This window comes from Polistes dominula, unplaced genomic scaffold, assembly GCF_049000335.1.
Source record: "Polistes dominula isolate Pdom_NZ unplaced genomic scaffold, Pdom_raw_medaka contig_73, whole genome shotgun sequence".
NCBI lineage: Eukaryota > Metazoa > Arthropoda > Insecta > Hymenoptera > Vespidae > Polistes > Polistes dominula.
This window is the reverse complement of record NW_028300951.1, coordinates 7,805,747-7,829,336: the sequence shown is the minus strand read 5'-3', so window position 1 is coordinate 7,829,336 and position 23,590 is coordinate 7,805,747. Positions and strand designations below refer to the sequence as shown.

Genomic DNA, 23,590 nt, shown 5'->3' with positions numbered 1-23,590 from the left:
AAAGACATAGGTATAAGTAGAGGTATTATACAAGCAGGTAGAAGTAGAAACGCGACTAGTATCGGCCCTTTCCCCCTCCCCTTCTCACTCCTCCTCCTACTTACCCACCACATTCGACTTTGTGAAGCCGACATTCGTGTGTCTCAAACAGCCAGGAAAAGAAAGAGATGGAATGGGATGGGATGGAAAGGAAAGGAAAGGAAAGGAAAGGAAAGGAAAGGAAAGGAAAGGAAAGGAAAGGAAAGGAAGGGTTTCCCTTACTACTCCTCTCTAGAATTAGTTGGAAAGTCGAGAGCTACGATCAGGACGTGCTTGAAATAGAAACCTCGATCCATATTCTCTTCTCTTCTCTTCTTTTCTTTTTTTTTATCTTTTTCATTTCTTTTCTCTTCTCTATTTTTTTTTCCTATCCTCTTTTCCACTCCCTCCCACTCACTCCCACTTTCCGCCTCCATCCGGTCGGCCCGTTCACCCAACCAACTTCTTTTCTATCTATCTATCTTTAGATTTTTTTTTCTTTTTTTTTTTTTTTCTTTAATCTTTTTCCATATCTCATCTTTTTCGTTTCATCGATGTTATTACGGATAGTGAGATTCGCACGAGTCGTTTTTAAAAATTATTAACGTTGAATGTTATCCGAAGAATACGTGTTAAAAATAGAAAAGTAAAGAAAAGAAAAGTCTTGTGTTAGTTATGATTCGAGATAAATTAGAAAAGTAATTAGAATACGATTTATTCATTTCAACGTTCATTCGTCTCGTTACATTAAAACGTGTAACATTAATATCTATTCATGATCGATTTGATGAATGAAAATTATTAATGTTGAATAGTGAATACCTAGTTTTTATTTCTACACGATAAAATATCGATAGTGTTATACAAAAAATACGTGTTAATTAAAAATAAATATAAGAAGAAGAAGAAGAAGAAGAAAATTCGTGATTTGAAATAAAATATATTTATATCGGAGAATAATAAATAATACTATTTTGTTTCAACTCTGATGAGATATGTGCTTGGGGATAAAAGGAAAATGTTCTTCTTAGAATTAGATTCGATCGTGTATAAAAAAAAAAAAACGGAATTATAGGTGTATTCTTTTTTTTACAAAAATTAACGAAACAAAATAAAATAAAATAAATGAGCCATTTATTTGGATAGTTGCTTAAATCTATTTGTCAGTTGTTTGTTGTTAAATGTACTAACAAACAAGTATAGATCATATTATCATGACTACCTTTAATTAGCTGTTATAAAAAATATTTTACGAAATAAAAAACAAAACAAAAAATGGACTTATTGTTAAATCACTTTCGAAATAAACGGCTCAATATATATATATATACATCCATATTCTCTCTCTCTCTCTTTCTTTCTATATATATTTGTAATTGTAGTTACTTCGTTAAATTCGTAGAAATACTTAAGCTTTTAATTAATGAATTAGAAGTTAAATAACGACTTTGGTGTAGTAACTCGTCGTAGTTTTCATTAAATTCGCTTAATTAATTCGCTAATCTCTAGCTAATCAATAGCGTCTATTAATTATCCGATACAAGAGAGATCCTTGATTAACGATTTTTCTTCTTCGAGGTCAATGGCCAACTCATTGTAGGGCTCGTTGAAACGCGAAGGAAGACGAACGGGTTTGTCCCTTTTCCTGATACCTCTTCCTAGCAGCTCCCAGTTAGTAAAGGACAATTAATTATATTCGAGCTGGTGTTCCACGTGCATCCACCAACCAACCGTCTAGTGATTTATCTTTCTTCCTAAGGATGATATTATACCTCGTGGATTATTTTTTCTTTTTTCATCTTTTATGCAATATACTGTCATTATAGAATTATAAATATAACTTTTCATATAGATTTTTTCTTTTGTTTTTTTTCTTTCTTACTTTTTATACCTATCAACGTTTAATGAATATGGTTAGTTTTGAAAAACTGTTCATCAAAGATTCAAAGATGAAAATTTAATTATATCATTATTGATTGTATATAATTAATAGACGCTTGTCTCTGTGTAATATTGATTAATCAACATGTCAAATGTGACTTGAAACGTGGGTTTAATTAAATTTTTTTTGTATTTATTTTTTTATTAATTAAATAATACATTAATATTAAAACAAATTAAATTTATATCATTCTAATAGACATTCGTATGATTTCATTGTAATTATATCCTTTTGATGGAAAACAAAGTTTTGTTAGTTCACAAAATTATTAACAAATTCGATTTTATTATAACAATATTGTTATTACATATAAATAAATAGAGAATAATTTTTACTTTAAAATGGTAGTGGTTTCATGTTTCTATGATTTTTCGTTCAAAAGACATTGCTTTTTCAAGTATTTCATTCATAATTCTATTACTACAGCTGATCGTAGTAACAGGTCAATGACCTAATGAGTAATTTGAATGAAATTATGTAGGTCAGTGTGTCAACGTAAACGTCTTATATTTCCAACGAGAATATCTCAAAAACTAAAAATCGTAGAAAATTGAACAATATATCATTTTAAAGAGAAAACTTTCATCTATTATTTAATCCTACTGTTAATAATTAATAAATAATATGCTATGAACAAATTGTTATAAACAAATCTTCCCGAATCAAATTCATCTTATTTTGTACAGAAAAGAATATCAAATTATTAACAATTTATAAAAATAACGTAACAATTAATAAATAATTAATAAAAAAGGTAATTGTTTATAAAAAAAGTCTTTTAACACGCATGAAGATATCTTTGGAACGATAAGTCGTAAAAATTTTATTTAAAAAGGCCATTTTAAAGTATAATTAATTTTATTTATTATTTTCAGTGTATTATTGATAAAAAATATTTTTCATTGAATTCGTAGACATATAAATCATTGACTAATCATACCGTAGATACGTCTGAAATCTTAATTCATGAAATCTATTCAACAATAATAATAATTAACGATGACTTTAAATTATTATTTCGTAATTGTTCATTTAGATAATGTATCCTTAAAGTTCTTTCGTTAGATTGATAATGTTTCACTTGGTTGAAGCTTATGCATTTCATTGAATAGCAGCTGCAGAGTCTGCTTACGTGTTACTGCTAATGCGGAAATAACGATGCGTGTATCAAGCCGGTGTACGTGTCGTTCCTTTGATGCCTTTACTATACATATATCCATATATACATGTATACATAGTTTCCCTTTACCTATTTCCACGGTGGATTAATAATCTACGATTACATGGAGACGGCTTTCCGTGCTTAATTAGAAGGATCATCAGAGACGTTTCCTATTTCTCCTTTTCTCGAAAAATTCTTTGAAAAAAAAAAGCAGTCAGACAGACAGACAGACAGAGAAAGAGAAGATTGAAGTAATTAAATATTTTTATGAAAAGATTATTATTATTATTTTTTTTTACTATTAACGTTAATATATAAACGATATTAATTATTTTTTAAAGTAATTAAAATTTGTATTTAATAAGTTTAATGCGTTCATCTAATACGAAAAAAAAGAAAAGATATATATGTAATTATTAAAATATATAAAGCAATAAATATAAGTATAATTCAATTTAATTACTATAAATATAAATCGACTAAGGATATATTCGTAGTGCTATCTCGTTAATTCCATAATTACCATATACCTATATCACACACGTATATATATGTGGATATATTATATATATATATATATATATCTATATAATCTATTTCGATATTAGGATTACCTTGTGTGGTGCCATAAATTAGGGCATCCAGAGACGCGTTAACGTTTTCACTGAAGCGTTACATTCTCGCGAGGATAAACGTATCAGCAACAACCAAAACCGATTCCACGATGAACAACATTATAATACTTACAAATTGGATATACATAATTCTAATCTCGCGATGGTTAATAAAATACGAGATTAAAATATAATATAATATCGAGCTTAAGTGAAACCAATTAATTCCCATCCCCTCCACCTTCTGTTTCAACAAAAAAAAAAAACAAAGATAAAAAATACAAACGCACGATAATTACCACGTTTGATTCGAATTTCTCATTTTACAAATTATAAAAATTCAGAGATAAAAGTAAAAACGGTTTATAAATCTCGCAGGAAGGTATAATTATATTACTTTAATTAATGTGAAAGAATAAAAATCCAACTAAAAGTGTTATATAAGTGATTCCAATAAAATTCTAAATAAAAAATTTGAAGAAAAAGAAAGACAATTAAAAAGGATTCCTTAAGATCGTGGATTTCCTTTAATTAAAATAAATGAAAATAAAATAAAATAAAATGAAATGAAATATATATATATATATATATATATATATATATACTAGGGTGCCCCGGCCACGCGTTGCTGTGGCTTTTTTTGAGGTGAAAACTTTTTCAAAATCAGATCGATTTAAAAATCGTTAAATGAAAGAACGTAAAACTGATAAAACAAAGATAATTTATTAATTAATAAAATTCATTATATAATTTTTTATTCTATATATTAATTAATAAATAAAAGTCTATATATAAAAATCAGTGTCACAATTTATTTGTCTATTAATAATTCTGAAACTGCTTATCTTATCTTATTGAAATTTGTTTTATTACATGCGTTTTTTTCCAACTTAGCACCTAGCATAATTTCAAAACACCAAACATCCATTTCTTTAATTCATTGTACTTAATAACATCAATTAATCTATTATATATTTACATATCGCAATAATATGATAATCACTAATCATAATAACACTAAAAGAAACATTATAAATCTGTAAGTTTTATGGATTGTACGATGTTTTTCCGTTCGTATTTTAGCACGAAAGTCATAGCTTCCTTTTTTATATTCTTGCATGTAACGTGGACTGCCTATGTACGATTATGGTAGAATGACTGAATTACCAATTTCTGCGGTTTCGGCGTTGTTTACAATAGTCCCACGCAAGTGATTGTATTCTTCCGCACGCAGTTTCTGTTGATTAAATCGTAAGTATCATAGTCATTCGCTCCCTATCTTCACGTACATGTCTACTATGAATTGTTGGCAAAGTTCACGAAATCGTAGAATGATTTTGTCCTGACCGCGTCTAATCATCAACCGATACGCATAGTAATCCTTCGAGCAAAACATACATAAATAGAATTAATGAAATTATTTAATGATGAAAAATGTTAAAAGTATAATTAGGGCCAGGATTTTTGCCGCAGTTTTGAAATGATTAGTTTTAATTTATGAAATTATAACAAAAATATAAGTTTTATGGAAAAATTTTCCAAACAAAAGTAAAAAATTAAATTTTATGAAAACATTGTCTCTTATAATTTTTTCATACAACCAATATTTCCATTGACATTTCAAAATAAAGATTCATAATGATTGATTTTTTGGAAACTATGAAAATCTTAATTGTTCAATTACATTTTTTTAATAAAATTAAATTAAAATTACATTTTTATAAGATCAACAACATTTTCGATATAAATAAAAAAAAGTATACTTACAACACAAAATCCGTTGTTATTGGAAGCTCGTGTCACGTGTTGAGTACTTTTGAGGTTATAAAATCACTTGATTAACTAATCGTGCAAAATACACTCAAAATTGATAATTTAATTATTATTGATAAAATAGGAATGATTAAAAGTTAATATAAGAGTTACACTGAGATAGCAAAATAATAATTGTCAACGTTACTACTACACTTGATGCATAAACAATAATGATGGCCGACAACTGTGTAGGGAGTAAAAAAAAAAGGAAACCGGCTTCGTTCTCATCCCTACTCCGTGCTGTTTACTGGGTCAGAAGTGACACCTATAGACATCTGGCGGGGATAATAATAACTAAATAAATGACGATTGATCAGTTTTCGACCGGAGAGGAAAAATGATTAAATTACTAAAATGGCTATTAAAAAATAAGGGTTGATCGTAGAAGGGTGAAAATTGAGGATTGTATGTATTTTTGTATGTTGTATCATAAAAAAATAGAAATTACAAATTTTGTCTAAAAAATGAAAAAAAAAGTTTAGGGGTGGACTACCCCTAACATTTAGGGGGATGAAAAATAGATGTCGGCCGATTCTCATAGATACCGGATAAGCACAAAAAATTTCATCAAAATCGGTCAAGCCGTTTCGGAGGAGTATGGGAACGAAAACTGTGACACGAGATTTTTATATATATACTAGGGTGCCCCGGCCACGCGTTGCTGTGGCTTTTTTTGAGGTGAAAACTTTTTCAAAATCAGATCGATTTAAAAATCGTTAAATGAAAGAACGTAAAACTGATAAAACAAAGATAATTTATTAATTAATAAAATTCATTATATAATTTTTTATTCTATATATTAATTAATAAATAAAAGTCTATATATAAAAATCAGTGTCACAATTTATTTGTCTATTAATAATTCTGAAACTGCTTATCTTATCTTATTGAAATTTGTTTTATTACATGCGTTTTTTTCCAACTTAGCACCTAGCATAATTTCAAAACACCAAACATCCATTTCTTTAATTCATTGTACTTAATAACATCAATTAATCTATTATATATTTACATATCGCAATAATATGATAATCACTAATCATAATAACACTAAAAGAAACATTATAAATCTGTAAGTTTTATGGATTGTACGATGTTTTTCCGTTCGTATTTTAGCACGAAAGTCATAGCTTCCTTTTTATATTCTTGCATGTAACGTGGACTGCCTATGTACGATTATGGTAGAATGACTGAATTACCAATTTCTGCGGTTTCGGCGTTGTTTACAATAGTCCCACGCAAGTGATTGTATTCTTCCGCACGCAGTTTCTGTTGATTAAATCGTAAGTATCATAGTCATTCGCTCCCTATCTTCACGTACATGTCTACTATGAATTGTTGGCAAAGTTCACGAAATCGTAGAATGATTTTGTCCTGACCGCGTCTAATCATCAACCGATACGCATAGTAATCCTTCGAGCAAAACATACATAAATAGAATTAATGAAATTATTTAATGATGAAAAATGTTAAAAGTATAATTAGGGCCAGGATTTTTGCCGCAGTTTTGAAATGATTAGTTTTAATTTATGAAATTATAACAAAAATATAAGTTTTATGGAAAAATTTTCCAAACAAAAGTAAAAAATTAAATTTTATGAAAACATTGTCTCTTATAATTTTTTCATACAACCAATATTTCCATTGACATTTCAAAATAAAGATTCATAATGATTGATTTTTTGGAAACTATGAAAATCTTAATTGTTCAATTACATTTTTTTAATAAAATTAAATTAAAATTACATTTTTATAAGATCAACAACATTTTCGATATAAATAAAAAAAAGTATACTTACAACACAAAATCCGTTGTTATTGGAAGCTCGTGTCACGTGTTGAGTACTTTTGAGGTTATAAAATCACTTGATTAACTAATCGTGCAAAATACACTCAAAATTGATAATTTAATTATTATTGATAAAATAGGAATGATTAAAAGTTAATATAAGAGTTACACTGAGATAGCAAAATAATAATTGTCAACGTTACTACTACACTTGATGCATAAACAATAATGATGGCCGACAACTGTGTAGGGAGTAAAAAAAAAGGAAACCGGCTTCGTTCTCATCCCTACTCCGTGCTGTTTACTGGGTCAGAAGTGACACCTATAGACATCTGGCGGGGATAATAATAACTAAATAAATGACGATTGATCAGTTTTCGACCGGAGAGGAAAAATGATTAAATTACTAAAATGGCTATTAAAAAATAAGGGTTGATCGTAGAAGGGTGAAAATTGAGGATTGTATGTATTTTTGTATGTTGTATCATAAAAAAATAGAAATTACAAATTTTGTCTAAAAAATGAAAAAAAAAAGTTTAGGGGTGGACTACCCCTAACATTTAGGGGGATGAAAAATAGATGTCGGCCGATTCTCATAGATACCGGATAAGCACAAAAAATTTCATCAAAATCGGTCAAGCCGTTTCGGAGGAGTATGGGAACGAAAACTGTGACACGAGATTTTTATATATATATAGATAGATATATATATATACGAAACTTGATGTTATATACTACATAGTATATTGCATTCTAATAAAACGTTTATATCATTTAAATTCTATGATGAAATTTAATTTTTTATTTAATTAATGTATTCATTTTCAATAATGTATTTATTTATATAAGATATAAATTAATATATATATATATATATAATATTATATATAATAAATTTTATTTGTATATTATCTTTATAATTTAAATATAAGTTAAATATAATTTTTAATTTAAATAATATTATATATTTATAGTTACTAATAATATTTTATTAATTATTCTATATATTAATAAAATATTGTTCATAAATTAATATTCGTAGTAAAAGATTTTTAAAATATATCAATCATCTTTTTTTCTTGACTCTTTTTATTTTCTGTTTCTTTCTTCTATGTTGGGGGATGAAGAAAAAAGAAAAAAAAATAAAAAATGGTTCGAGTGAGAGTAAAACGATCGACTTCTTACCTCACGATTCAGGGGCTTTGCTAACTTGATGGCGCCTGTGCGTGGGTCGACTACAAAATAGTCAGTGAGTTGTATGCCATACTTCACTGGCGATCCTTCCGGATCGTAGCCCTTTAGGACGAACACAGACGTGCCAACTTTGGTCGATTCTGATAGAGGTAAACCTGTAGGGTAACCTCCTGCTTCTAGTATTGGTGGTTCGTTCACATTGTTACCACCTGAAACGTATATAATTATTTTCATGTTAAAATAATTCATTATCGTTGATGCGTTCATTGCCATTCACGTGGAATAATTTTATAAAACATATATATATATATGGTGTTCCTATAAATTGTATTGCATTTAAATATCTTCAAAACGTTAATGGTAGAAATTATAAAATGTATTGAATAAAAGTTGAATGGTTCAAGAAGACACGTTATTTGATATTGTTAATTTTTTTTTTTTTTATAGGTGGACTCGTAAAAGTCACACGAAAGTGAACTTTGATTTTTTAAATGAAATCATATATTTTTTAATGAGCCAATTAGTGCAGTTTTTTGTTACCTATATAAAAGCATTAAAATACAATTTATGGTGAAAAATCCTTAGTTTACGAGATATCTTATCATCGATGGTTTCCTTGATATTTAAGAGGATCTATTTAAATGGGAAACCCTGTACATATATATTTATATTCTATAATATTAGTTACTAAAACGATTTTCAACGTATTCAATGATTACGATTAAATTTTCAATCGTATTTCTTTCTTTTTTTTGGTTTTTTTTTAATTATTAAATGATTCGTAAATAATAATATTAATTATTATGTTATACGTATGAAGTTAATTAATGCGTACTATAAAATGAATTAGTTGAGACGTTTAATAATACGCGTTTATGAATTAATATTATAATTATAATCTATGTATATTTGTATGTTATTTTAATATAATTAAAATTAGTTATTATGCATTAATTGTATAGAAATGTTTTGAACAGATTGTAAATGATTAAATTATCAAATTATTTTTATATGAAGTATAATATATAAATGTAATATATATATATGTATAATCCTATTACACATATATTTCTACACGAGACATGATATTATACTGCACATTATATTACATTTTAATAAAACATTTATAATATCATTTGTATTATACAATGAAATTTAATTTTTTCTTAATTAATTAATAAATTCTTTTTTCTTTTTCCACATTATTCGTGATAATTTTTAATTACAACGAACACACACATAAAGTCTTATTATTACAAGCCACAAAAAAGAAAAAAGGAAGTCTCGAGAAAACACAAAACAAAAAGAAGGATGAATGATGAAAGAAAAAATAAATTAAAATTTTGAACCATGGGAGGAAGTGGAAAGAAAGAAGCCTCATAAGTTAAATTCTTCTTTTTTATCGTAGTTATTATCTTATAACAAAAATTTGATAAACGTTTAAGTAATATATAATAAAATAAAAGAAGAAGAAGAAGAAGAAAGTGAAGGGGGTTCAGTCTAGACCTTTTTTCTTTCTCTTTCTTTGAAGTATTGTAAAAAAGAAACCAAAAAAGAAAAAAATAAATTTTAAAATGAAAGTAATAGAACCATTGGAAAGTTAGATACGAGCCACGTAGAAAGAACCTATCGTAAAACTATTAGAAAACTTGCGAAAACTGGTGGTAGAAAAGAAAAAGTTAGAGGTAAATGGAGGGGAGGAGGTGGAGAGGGAAGTGAGTTTAGGAAAGAAGTAATCATAGCTTTGGTTGAGATACTTTGAAAAGTTCTCGATTTTTTTTTCTTTTTTTTTTTTTTGAAAGAAAAAGAAGTCTTGACAAAATTTCTACCTATGTAACATCAAAGGAAATGTAACGCGTGATTTCTTTTTCCTTTTTTTTTTTTTTTAAGATAGAGAAAGGTGGTTAGAGAAGAGAAAAAGGGAGAAGGGATTTCTTTCTTATTTTCTTTCTCTTATTACTTTTCTATTTTCTACTTCGTAATAACATTTTTCGTTTCTCCGAAAAGGGGGAAAACTAACGAGTGGTAGTAAAGCCCAGTTTCCACGCATGTTTCACGATTATCGTTAAGGATTGTAACGTCCAACCATTTTGTTTCTTTAAAAGAATTGAGAAAATGAAAGGAAGAAAAGAATGAAGGAAAGAAAGAAGGAAAGAAAATATAAAAGACATATTTTCGTTTCTTTTTTACTTATTCTAGTTATATTCGAAAAAGTAGACGTTTCTGATTATGTCACGTCTCGTTTGTGAATTGTACGAATTAAATTAAAAAAAAAAAAAAAAAAAAAAAAAAAGAGAAACGATTAGGATAGCATTATTATATTATTTCATTTGAAACCATTCTTACGATATATTCGATCGTGACAAATGTTCGATTATCGTTAGTGAAATAATATCAATCTAAATTTTGCGTGAAAATATATTTCATTAGATATTATTTCAGATGTAATTGCTGCGGTATCGCATAAATCATAAAATAATAATAATAATAATAATAATAATAATAATAATAATAATAATAATAATAATAATAATAATAATAATAATAATCGTGTTTCCTTTCAATTGGAATAACGATAAGCTTGTCATATCTTTCGAAATTATTTCATTCGTTGAAATGTTATAATCATTTTCGAAAATAAAACCAAATTACGATGATGATGATTTATTTTTGAATCGAATATAAAAATAAAAAATGACGATTGAATTGTTTGGCCAGTATTATTCGCTTTATTATTAGACTTTTATTTGAAAAAACTTTGATCAAATTTTATTGATCCATTTGAAAGCTTTGATCAGAGCTTTTTCTTTTTCTTCTCTTTTTTTTTTCTTTTTCTTCATCCAACTAATCCCGTTCCCATTTTCGAGAAACGAAACGAAGACCTTCTTTTTTTCGACATAGTGAGAAGCATTTTATCGGTCCTCCACTTTCCTCGTTTACGATACACGTATCTTCTCTCTCTCTCTCACTCTCTCTCTCTCTCTCTTTTTGAAGAGAAAAATCGTTTCTTTACATAAACTCACGAAAGGCGAACGGTTTTCACAAGCAACGAGCTTTCCCGTTATCATCGGCCCGTTTCACGGCTCCTCGTAAATCGAAATGGGCTTATTTTTTTTAAAGAAAACTCGAAGAAAATAAAAAATATGTGGAAGAAATGAAAATAGAAAAAAAAAGAAAAACAAAAGAAAAAGAGAGAAATTTGTTTTAACTTTACTATTTTTATTATTATTATTATTATTATTATTATTATTATTATTATTATTATTATTATTATTGTTGTTGTTATTATTATTATTATTATTATTATTATTATTATTATTATTATTATTATTATTATTATTAATATTATTGTAAATATTTTATAGGGGCTAGTAATTTATTGGATAAATATTTGTAAATATTTTTCTATCAAAATGTTTGTAATAAATAAAAAAAATATCAATAATTCTACAAATATATAAGTTATTGTATTGAAAAAATACTATTAGATTATATAGGTTTTTATTATTATTATGTTAAATATTATTAATTGTAAGAAAATAATAAGTACCGATCAAATAAATATGATGTGATATACATTATGTATAATATTTTTATAATAATTCCAAATTTAGTGCATTAAAAACTATCTCTCGTTAAAAGTTTAAAAATTTTATTCCAAAAGCAAAAACCAAAAATAAAAATCAGTACCGATCGAATGAAAATGATACGATTCTTTGTACATTATATTTTTATAATAATTCCGAATTTATAGAATATTACAACCATTAAAAGCTATACAATTTTAATTCCACAATAAACAAAAACAACAAAGATAAACAAATTTGCAGTTAAAATAAAGTAATTCCTTTATACAAATTTATACATCACAACCTATAAAAATAAAAGAAATATATACAAATAAATAAATATATACATATATACATTTGACCTATCCTTTCGTTTATCGATAAAGGGTTACATTCTGTAAAAGGTATATTGCAAAACGCATATATCGTTCTTACGTTTGCTCGATCGAAAGAAATTTACGATGGTTAGATGATCTCGAAGTTGTGTTGTACATGTATTCGATGCTACAAAATATACGATGTAACTGAACTACGTCGTAAAGCTATGGGCTAGTATTACGTTTTGTTGAAGACGAACTTCGATCTAATCCTCTTGCTTCATCTATCTATCTATCTACATATCTCTCTCTCTCTCTTGTTTTATTTTTTTTTATTTATTTCTTTTTATTTTTTTTTTCTATGTTTTTCTTTACGTTTTCCTCCGATCGTTTCCTATTCAACGATATTACCTTTACATAGTAGTATGAGGGAAGGTTAGTAGATAGGAACGTTAATAATCCGATTTGTTTTCTCTGCTTCTAGCAAGGAGAAAGGCCGGATATTCCTCGTTTGATCGGTAAAAGATTTCAAAGTAACGAAAATATCCGGTGAATGTGGTGGTGTCGGGGAAGAGGAAAGGGTGAGTGGGGGACGAGAGGTGTTGCATCCTCCTAAACATTTCAAAATGTAATCTCACCGGTAGTAGGAAAATATGTGAAAATTCTTATACATTTTTTAATACATTTTCAAGTACTTGATGTTTTTTTTTCTAACTATGAATAAATATCTAATACTATTTTCGTTAAAAAATTAAACAAGACAATATCAACAATTATTATTATTATTATTTTTTTTAATTATTCGTTTGATATACAGGTAAAATAAAAACGATGAGAGATAAAAATAAATTATATAATATTATTTTTTAAATCATAAGTTTATATATATATATATTTTATAATTAGTATTATGTAATATTTATTATAATATTCAATAAATTAATATAATATGTTATAAATAAATTAATATTATAATATTAAATAAAAAGTTTAATTTAATTATCGAAGATAGGATTAATCGATCATTATAAATGCACTAAACGTAGACTAAATTACACATAATATTTAATTATATAATAAACATACGACATAATATACTATTTTATTTGTTAAAAATTTAAACAAGACAGTATCAATACTCAATAATAAATAAAAAATAAAATAATAAAATTATTAAAAAAATATAAATAACAAAATAAAATAACAATAATAAAAAATATAATAATATGTAAATATATATAATAAATATAATAATATATTATATTTATTATATTATATAAATAATATAATAAAAAAATAAAAACAAATTGAAGTAAAAATGTATGGATTATTATAGTTATGCAAAACGTTACATATGCATATTAGAAATGATATGTTTTTGAAAAATAACACAATTGCATACAAAGTACCGATATTCAATGAAATAAAAGTTACAGTGGTTGGTATAGAGAGGATAGTATAGTAAGTATTATACATATATATAGTATAGTATTAGTTTTCTTTTTAGCATACGTATATATGGATTTACTTTTTCTCAGTCTCTAAAAGAACTATCCGTCTTTTTCTTTCATAGGTTGATGCACACAGTGTGTGCTTTTAAGGGAATTGCATTAACAAGTCTAAAATAATTCAACGTCCTTCAACTCAACGAAAAAAGGGAATTTCATTTTAGAGTTATGTCCCTTTCGAATAATACATTTTTCTTCTTTTTTTTCTTTCCTGTCCATCATCACTTTTACATTTACTTTATATACTTTGTATGTGTGTTGAGTGTGTTTTTCTATATATATATTGATATATTCTACTTTCCAAGCTTACGAATTTTATTTTGCATTTTTTATTTGCTCGTTTGTTCAATTTTTCACCCTCCTTCAGCCTATAATCATTCTATTTTTATATTTTCTTGTATTATTATTATTTTATTGTTACTTGTATTTATATTTTTGTATAGCTCTTAAGAATTTTTATTTTATATTTTATTTGTTTGTTTGTTTGTTTATTTGTTCGTTCCCTTTCTATCTTTCTGACTTCAAACAAGAAGAAGAAAAAGTAAAAAATGAAAAAGAAGAAAAAGAAGAAGAAGAAGCACTTTGGTTGATGGTAAGACGAGGAAGGCATGTCTTCGAAAATCCGATTTCTTTCCTCAGCGAACCAATGAGAAGAAAGCTAGAGAGAGGGAGAAAGATAAATAGATAGATAGAACGAAAGAGAAAGAGAGAGAGAGAGAGAGAGGAAGCTTGAAAAGTCTGTTAAAGGCAGGCAAGCAAAATCTCTGCAATGTCGAGCTCGTAATGCACTTAACTGCATCGAAATCTTTCTTTGCCATTTCTTTGAAACGACAACCCTCTCTTTGAAGAGAAAGAGAGAGAGAGAGTGAGAGAGGAAAATGATAATAATGCTATATGGTAAATGTATTTTAAAGTTTGAATTTTAAAATATTTATTTTATATCAGATAGTTGTGTGTTCTAATATGTAATTTATAAAAAGAAAGAAATAATTATTCATAAGAAATATTATCCATGTAAAATTGAATGAATCAACTTTGAAAATACGTACACGTGATAGTATCGTGTCATTAGTATAATAATTTATATTACAAATAATACAATTCGTGATAATATTGTTAATAGTACAATTTATATTATAAATAATATATAATTCATCATATCATATCATCATATCATTATATCATTATATTATACGATAATGTATTTTAAAGTTTGTATCTCAAATTGTTTATTCTTTATTACTTTATTTATTAACAAAAAAAAATATTCAAAAAGAATTCCATTCATTTAAAAATGAATGAATTATCTTTGAAAAATACGTACACGATTTGTAATAATATTGTTAATAATTTAATTTGTATTACAAATAGTACAATTTGTGATAATATTTTCGTACGATAAATGCATTTTAAAAATTTGTATTATAAATTATTTATTCTATAACAGATAGTTGTTTTATAACACATTATTTATTAAGAAAAATAATGAATTCACAAAAAATATTATTCATTTAAAAATGAATGAATGTTCTTTTAAAAATACGTACGCGATTTGTGTGATAATATTGTTATAATATGGTAAATACATTTTAATGCTTGAATTTAATTAATAATTTTGATTAAAAATTCGAATGTGAATTTTTCGTTTGAATTTGTTTGTTTGTTTGTTTTAATTTTAATTTTAATTCGATTAGAATTAAACGAGTATTACGTTTTTCCTTTAAATATCTTATTGTTAGTTAAAAAACAAAAAAAAAAGAGAAAAAGAAAAGAAGAAGATAAACCGTAAGATTAAATATATGCATTTTTAAGACTATGTTTAACTTGCAAACGAAAAATAGACGAAATTCTCGTTGTAAATTATCGTAGAAAACAAAATTCTTGGATTTTCGATCGACGAATGTTAGAATTATACGAAAAAGTTTAAGTTCATGGGAAACGGGGGAAACGTGGAAAAAAAAGGGAAAAAAGATTCGAGACAAACGCCCATCTTGGGAGTTTGTTAGAATTGCTAGAAAAAGAAGGAAAAAAACTAGGCTACTAGTTAGAAAGAATGAAGGCAAGAAAGAAAGAGAGAGAGAGAGAGAGAGAGAGAGAGAGAGAGAAAGATAGATAGATAGATAGATAAAAAAGATTTAAAAAAAAAAAAGAAGAAAAAAGAAAAAAAAAGGATAGAAAAGATAGTAAGTAGAATGAAAAGTATAATAAACTGAGAGGAAAGAAGAGAATCGAAGTTAATGGAAACTCCCGAAAGCTTCTCTCTTACAAAATTTACATAACGAATATGTAATTAGTTGGTAAATACAGTACTTCAGATTTCTTGCATACATATGTATGCATAATATATATATATATATGTGTGTGTGTGTGTGTATGTGTGTTTGTTGTTCGTATACCATATCAGGGAAATAAAAATAAAAAAAAGGATAAAAAATACAAAGAAAAAAAAACAACAAAAATTGTTTTCTCAGGAACGTACACACACGTTCATACGAGTTTAGGAGCTAATTAAAAAGAAATAAATTAAAATAAAAAGAAAAATATTATATATAAAATTAAAAAAAGTATAAGATATAAATAAATAACTCGACGAGAATAAAAGAGAAAGAAGGAGGAATAGGGTGATTGGTAGTTTAACCCAAAAAGTAAAAATACTGATATACCAATCTGAAACGATACTTGTATATAGATATATATATATATATAGATTTATATATATATGTATGTATGTCTGCATATGGGTGTGTTATTTTTTTTTATTAATAAAAAAGTCCACGTTCTCTTGGCGTTTTCGACATTGAATTTCTGTATAAACAGAAAAATAAATACATATACACACACGTATATTTGTAGAATATTTATGACAAATATTCGTATATTTATTTTGATACAATTTTACAAATAACTTGTAATCATTTTTAAAAATATTCTAATCAATATTAAATTGATTTTCATCAAGATGATAGAAAAGAAAAAGAAAAAGAAAAAGAAGGAAGAACTTGATGGTTCCTCTGAAGTATATCGATTAAAAAAAAAAAATAATAATAATAATAATAATAATAATAATAATTTAATAACACAGTTAAAAGCAAAAAACTTTCACATAAATTATCGAAAATTTTTGTTAATATTTTATATGCAAATACGATATAGCGGATACGTTTTTAGTTCATTTTCTAATGGAATCTAATGTCAACCATTATTTCTTGCTTTTTTTTTCTCACATTTATTCTCACAGAAACACGAATACAAATTCGTACGCATATATAAACGTTCGTGAATAATTATCATCAAGCATTGATTAAACATTTTTTTTTTTTAATAATATTTGAAAACAAGCAATCAAATTAAAAACGTTCGAAACGATATTTTATTTACGATTTGAACGATCGTAAGAAAAGTTTTTGAAAGTTTTCAGATAAAATTGTAGATATTATTGTGAAAAAAAAAAAAAGAAAAATTCATTTAACAACATAAGATTATTGGATCTAAACGTTCAATTTCTTGGACATGGAATTGAGTAACATTGGTGTCCCCTTTAATACACAATATATTGCCGTTTAAGTTTAGTCTTGACAAAGCCACCACCACTACCATTACTACTACTACCATCCATGGGGTAGTTATTTCAACAAAGTTTCGATCACCGGAAGTTGAGTTTACTTGCCAGTACACGTGAACACTCGATACATAGGAGAGGACATAGTACTAGACAAGAAACTTGTTCGAAAGACTCACACAGAATCTTCTCACTTACTTACTTACTTACTTACTTGTTTGTTTGCTTCCACTTGTAAAACATTGCATATTTGTATGTGTAGGTGCATGTATATGTGACTGTTGTGTATATAAATTTGTGTGTGTATTCACCTACGCATCATCAAAGTAAGATAGTTTGAATAACTTATCTGTATGTGCACGTATATGTGTTGTGTATGTGTGCATATGTGTTCGTTTAAAGATTGCAAAGCTTAACTCAAACGTACGATCGAATAACTTTTTGTTTTCTATCGAAATGATTGAAATATGAGAATATTCTAATATTTTCGTTAAAGTGCTCAACTATGAAAGTGAACTAAATTAAAAAAAAAAAAAAAGATAAATATAAAAATATAATAATAAAAATTCATTTGATGATTTATTCGATAATATTCATCGTTTTTAAAATATGACACGTGTATGGTATAAAAAATTCATGGTATTTATTTTTCCTATTGTTTGTTTTGTTTTGTTTGTTTTGCTTTTTTTTTTTATTTTTTTTTGTCATCCGACACATTGATTGAGATTGTAAATGAATTATTTTTCGAATACTTTGAAAACCAAAATAAAAAAAATAAAAAATACAAAAATAACAAACAACGTGTCATCTATGTTGATTTGCAAAATTGTTCGCTAGGTACATATTTTTTTTTTTTTGACAATGTTTTGCGTTTTCCCTTGGGGAAAAAAAATATCTATTGTTCATTAATGTTAGATTTCATTCGCATGTTTCGTTGGTTTTTTTTTATTTTTGTTTTATTTTATTTTATTTTATTTTATTTTATTTTATTTTATTTTATTTCCTGTTTCCTCATCCCCATTTTCCTATCTCAGAATGAATTTATTGGTAGAGATAAACCATCGTGGAACGATTACAAATCTATACGTTCGTTTAAATTGCATTTTTGTTTTTTAAACAAAAATTTATCGGAGTTATACGCGAACGCGTATTGTTTATTTTTCCTCAATAAATGATTTTCCTTTTTATGATACCCATATGTATATATATATATATAATAATACACTGGGGAAAAAATCAGTTGAATGTTACTCCCCATCGTTACTTTTCAATTGGTTAATATTTATAATAAATACACTTTACGTTGCACGTTTATTACAATCGGATTAAAAATCTTGTTAATGCGTTCGGATAATTGATAATTTCAAGCAGCTAAAGGTTTTCGATAATTTATATAAAACGAATTATATATAAATATTCGATACGTTTAAGTATGATTATTGGAGTTGGTATAATCGATGATAAAAGTGTTGAAAATCAAAAATTCGTTTTCTACGTTACACGTTATGAATTACATTAATTATATCAATGCTAGAAAAGAATGATGTATAAATAAATAAAAAAAAAGAAAAGAAACAATTTTACTAATAACATCAAATTAAATAAAAAATGATAAATATATATATAAAGAAAATTGTGTAAGTAACTTTTGACAGTGAATAATGCTTTTGATTTTAATTTAACATCAAAAATAATTTTCACTTAAACCTTTATATTAATAATAAATATCAAAGTATTAATAACCAATAAATTGTTAATCATGATATTTAGTTTAATATCACAAATATTAAATCAATTTAAAAAAAAAAAAAATACAAAACTATTTCGATGTGAATCAACAAGAAAGTAGATTGAATTTTTAAATAGATAAAATAACGGAAATCATTTTCTAATTAAACTAAAAATAATAATCATTTGAAATAATGCGTATAATAAATAATTTCTATCATGCTTTTAAGTAATCCCTCGAATATTAAATATTGAATTAAATAATATCAGGAATATTTTACTATTACAAAATGGTCATAGTTAAATATTAAAACTTAAATCCAACCAACCAACCAATCCAAATAACGGAGTCCTCCATTAGATTTACTAAAAATTGATGAGAACGAAAAAAAAAAGAAAGAAAAAAAAAAATGGTCGAAACAACGGTACGAGATCGATACGCGAGAGTTGTTATCGATTTACTATGGATAAAAAAAAAAAAATAATTAAAACAAAAATATAGAAAAAGAGAGAAAGAGAGAGATAGACAGACAGGAAGGAAAAAATAAAATGAAATGAATGAAAAAAGAAAATAAAGATTAACGCGAGTTCGGGTAAACACGTACGGAGAATTTAATAAATTAAAGTACGAAAATGAGAAGGATCGGGGTAGGGGTGGGGGTTAGAAAAAAAGAGAAAGACAGAAAAGGAGATATACGAGAGAGAGGAATTCAAACTATCGGAATTTTTACAGAGTGTCGTCTTGTAGAAGATATATACCTTTCTCTCTTCAGGTGATATCGATGATAGATATCGATGATAGATATCGATTTTCTCTTTCTTTCTATTTCTATTTCTATCTTTGTTCCTATCGAACTCTATATCTTTGACTTACTCTTTCTTCTTCTTCTTTCTTTTTTCTTTTTCTGATCTCTTTCTTTCTCTCTCTCTCTCTCTCTCTCTCTCTCTCTATCTCTCTTTCTCTTTCTATCTTTCTTTCTATTTCTATTTCTATTTTTGTCCTATCTAACTCTATATCTTTGACTGACTCACTTTTTTTATTTTTTATTTTTTTTTCTGTAGGACTTATTACTCTTGGAAAAACTCGACAGAAGCTTTACGAACGATTCGTAGCCTGCCACTAACACGATTTCGAACGGTCGATTAAAAGAACAAATGGATGAGAACAAGATGGAAAGGTGAAAACCCGATGGAAAAGGTAGGGGTAGAGGGGTGGCAGGAGGGGGAAGGAAACAAAGATAACGTACAAACCAAACTCCTTTTCCTCTTCCTCTTCCTTCTCCTACTCTGATTAATTTCTGTCATGAAAATTGGTTCTTTCTTTTTAATATAATTACGTAATAACAACAACAAATTTAATTTCCTATCTGTACCAAAGGAGAAGGAGAAATAAAACAAAAATGAAATTAAAATAAAAAATGAAGTAGGAGAATAATAAATTAATAGAAAATGTTTAAAAGTAATGCGGATTATGTAAAAATAAATTAATAAATATTTAACAAGATTAACGTTATTATTTCATTTTTTTTGCTCGTAATTATATTATAACGTTTATCATTTAACAAGAATAATTAAATAATATTATTTCTAGAGAAAAGAAATAAAATTGTATACATTTTTGTATAAATAAGACTTTTAACGGTAATTAAAGATTATTATCTTTTCTACGAATGAGAGGGAATGAAATAAAGAAAAAGCTGCAACGAAACTTGTTCTTTCAAATTATAAAATTCTGTAAATTAAAACAGTAATAAAATATATGGATAAAAAGAAAGAATTTGGATTCTTTTAAATTACAATATACAGTAAACTAAAACTATGATGGAATGTGTGTAAAAAGCAGAAACGCGAAATAAATGAAATTATTTCTTAAAAACCTCTTGAAATTTTCTCCAAATGTAAAAATACAAATATACATGTGAAAAGAATTGGTACTTTAAAAGTCACAAAATTTAGTAAGCTAAAACTTTAATGGAGAATACGGATAAAACAAAAAAACAAAATGAAAAAAATAATTTCATAAAAAAAAACTCTAGAAATTTTCTTCAAATGTAAAAATACAAAATATATATGCAAAGTTCATACTTGAAAATCTCAAATAAACTAAAAAACTAATAATAAAATATATGAGGGGAAAAAAAGAAGGAACAAAATAAAAGAAAATGATTTTTCAGAACTCTTGAAAATATTTTTCCAAATGATAACAATACAAATAAATAATAAAAAGTTAGTTCATTATTTTTGGGGGATTCTAAATTTAAAGAAGTTTCGACTCGACTTTAACCATTTTCATAATCCTTTCGTTGCGTTTCAGTCAAGGATCTCTGGAGTCTTTCCCAAAGACTAAATGAAGGAAGAAAGGAAGGAAGGAAGTAAAGAAAGAAAGAAAGGAAGGAAGGAAGGAAAGAAAGAAAGAAAGAAAGGAAGGAAGGAAGGAAGGAAGGAAGGAAAGAAGGAAGAAGAAACGAAGTGCATGGCCCGAAGGATTAGGAAATAAGAGAAGGAATGGTTTCAAGTGAGATAAACATTTCCGTCCTGCAATGCCTCCCGGGTTTTCCTTTGTTCAACGGAGTTTACTACTCAACAAACTTGCTTTACTCTTTTTATGTAATCTCGTAAGATAGTGCCGTTTGCAATCATTGCTAAGAAATGGATAAAACAGAATGGAGTAAGAAAGAAATACAGTAACAGAGAAAAAAATGTACTAAAAACGTTACATTAAAATGTGGGGAAAAAACAAGAAAAAAAAATCCCCCAAAAATGTTAACGCTATTATCTGTCAATAATATTATTATTTTTATTTTATTTAAGATTCTAAAACAATACGTTTCAAAATTGAGTGTAAATATATAAAAAGATTGATTGTTATATTATAGATTATAGTACACATAATGTGTCATTAATTTGTTTCTTTGTTTTATGTATTATAATATGTCTTTTTTTTATCTATTTGTTTTTTTCTTGTATTATTAATATTATTATTGATGATCTTAAAACGATGTATTTAAATGAAGAAGAAAAAAAGAAACCAACCAAAATTAGGCTTGATTGTCTGCAACATCTCGTTATTATTATTATTATTATTATTATTATTATTATTATTATTATTATTATTATTATTATTATTATTATTATTATTCTGTTATTATTATTACTGTTATTATCGAAGATTTTCAAAAGATAAATGGAAAGTAAAAGAAAAAAAGGGGGAAAAAGTTTAACCCCTTGACTTCTTAGCAACGTCTCCTTATTATTATTTAATTTAAGATATTAAAACGGAAGAGTAAATAAAAAAGGATTAATCTTGACTCTACAGATGGTATACCCCATAAAATATTTTTGTTTTTTTATTCTTTTTATTAAAATTTCATTGAAGTTATAAAAGTTTCGCAATTGAATAGTAATTTTGCAAAGTTGTTTTATTAATCTTAATATAATTATTATTATTTTATTGGAGATTTTAAAACGATTCACATGGTAAATAAGAAGATAATTATCGAACCTTAAAAAAAAAAAGAGAAAAAGAAATGAACAAAAATATCGTAAATAAATGAAAAGATTAAATAATTAAATGAAATCGTAAAATAATATTTTATTATATACATATTTATATTTGAGAGAAGTTATCAAAAGTTATCATTTGTATAATTCGTTGATTAGATCAATGATAACATTTAGAAGTATAATATAATATTTTTAAAATCATGTAAAAAAAAAACGATGACAAAAAATGTACGAAAAATTTAGAAAAAGAAATAAAAAAAATGTAAGCAAAGAAGACGTTGATAAAAGCTCGTTAAAAGCAAAATGAATAAATGATAATGAAGATGAAATTCGATAGATTTCTTTCCTGTTTCTTTGGAATAAATTTTCTCACTTTTATTAATATGTTAAACCGAAAAATAATGTGCCAACTTATAAGAACTTTGATGCTTAAAATAGTTATCGTTAAATTAAATCTTACCTCGTAGAATATTTGAAAAAGTATCTTTTTCCTTAATAGAAAACTACGAATAGATAGAAAGATAGATATCTATCTATCTATCTATCTATCTATCTATCTATCTATATATATATATATATATATATATATATATATATGATAACAGAAAATAGAACTAAAAAGTCGTTTATCTTGACATTTCTATCGTATTAATCTGATCTCAAACTTATGGTCAGGTGAATTATTATTTTCTACTCGCATTTATTTAAAAAAACAAATGTAATATAAATTATGAAATAAAAAAAAATAACAGTCAAAGGAAACAAATTAAAAAATCATAAAAACAAAAAAACAAACAAACAATATCAAATCGTAACAAGGGGAAAATAAAAAAAGTTAGTGGAATGCTCGTAATTCTTTTCTCGACTGTAG

General features: G+C 25.9%; 1 protein-coding gene and 3 long non-coding RNA genes across 4 annotated transcripts in view; 1 reads left to right on the top strand and 3 right to left on the bottom strand.

Moving 5' to 3' along the window:
* Positions 1-23,590, bottom strand: part of Cad87A (cadherin 87A) — a 183,977-nt gene that overhangs the window by 22,657 nt on the left and 137,730 nt on the right. The window contains exon 3 of the mRNA XM_015326845.2: positions 8,526-8,743. Within this exon, the coding sequence (XP_015182331.1) occupies positions 8,526-8,743 (218 nt within the window). The remainder of the gene's footprint in view (positions 1-8,525; positions 8,744-23,590) is intronic.
* LOC149032694 (uncharacterized) lies at positions 4,437-6,181 on the bottom strand. Its single transcript, XR_016176412.1, has 2 exons — positions 5,504-6,181; positions 4,437-5,117 (listed from the first exon to the last, which is right to left on the bottom strand). It is a non-coding gene; the product is annotated as an uncharacterized LOC149032694 (long non-coding RNA).
* Positions 6,285-8,042, bottom strand: LOC149032693 (uncharacterized). Its single transcript, XR_016176411.1, has 2 exons — positions 7,351-8,042; positions 6,285-6,964 (listed from the first exon to the last, which is right to left on the bottom strand). It is a non-coding gene; the product is annotated as an uncharacterized LOC149032693 (long non-coding RNA).
* Positions 12,327-22,523, top strand: LOC149032692 (uncharacterized). The gene is made up of 3 exons (XR_016176413.1): positions 12,327-13,001; positions 20,278-20,413; positions 21,530-22,523. It is a non-coding gene; the product is annotated as an uncharacterized LOC149032692 (long non-coding RNA).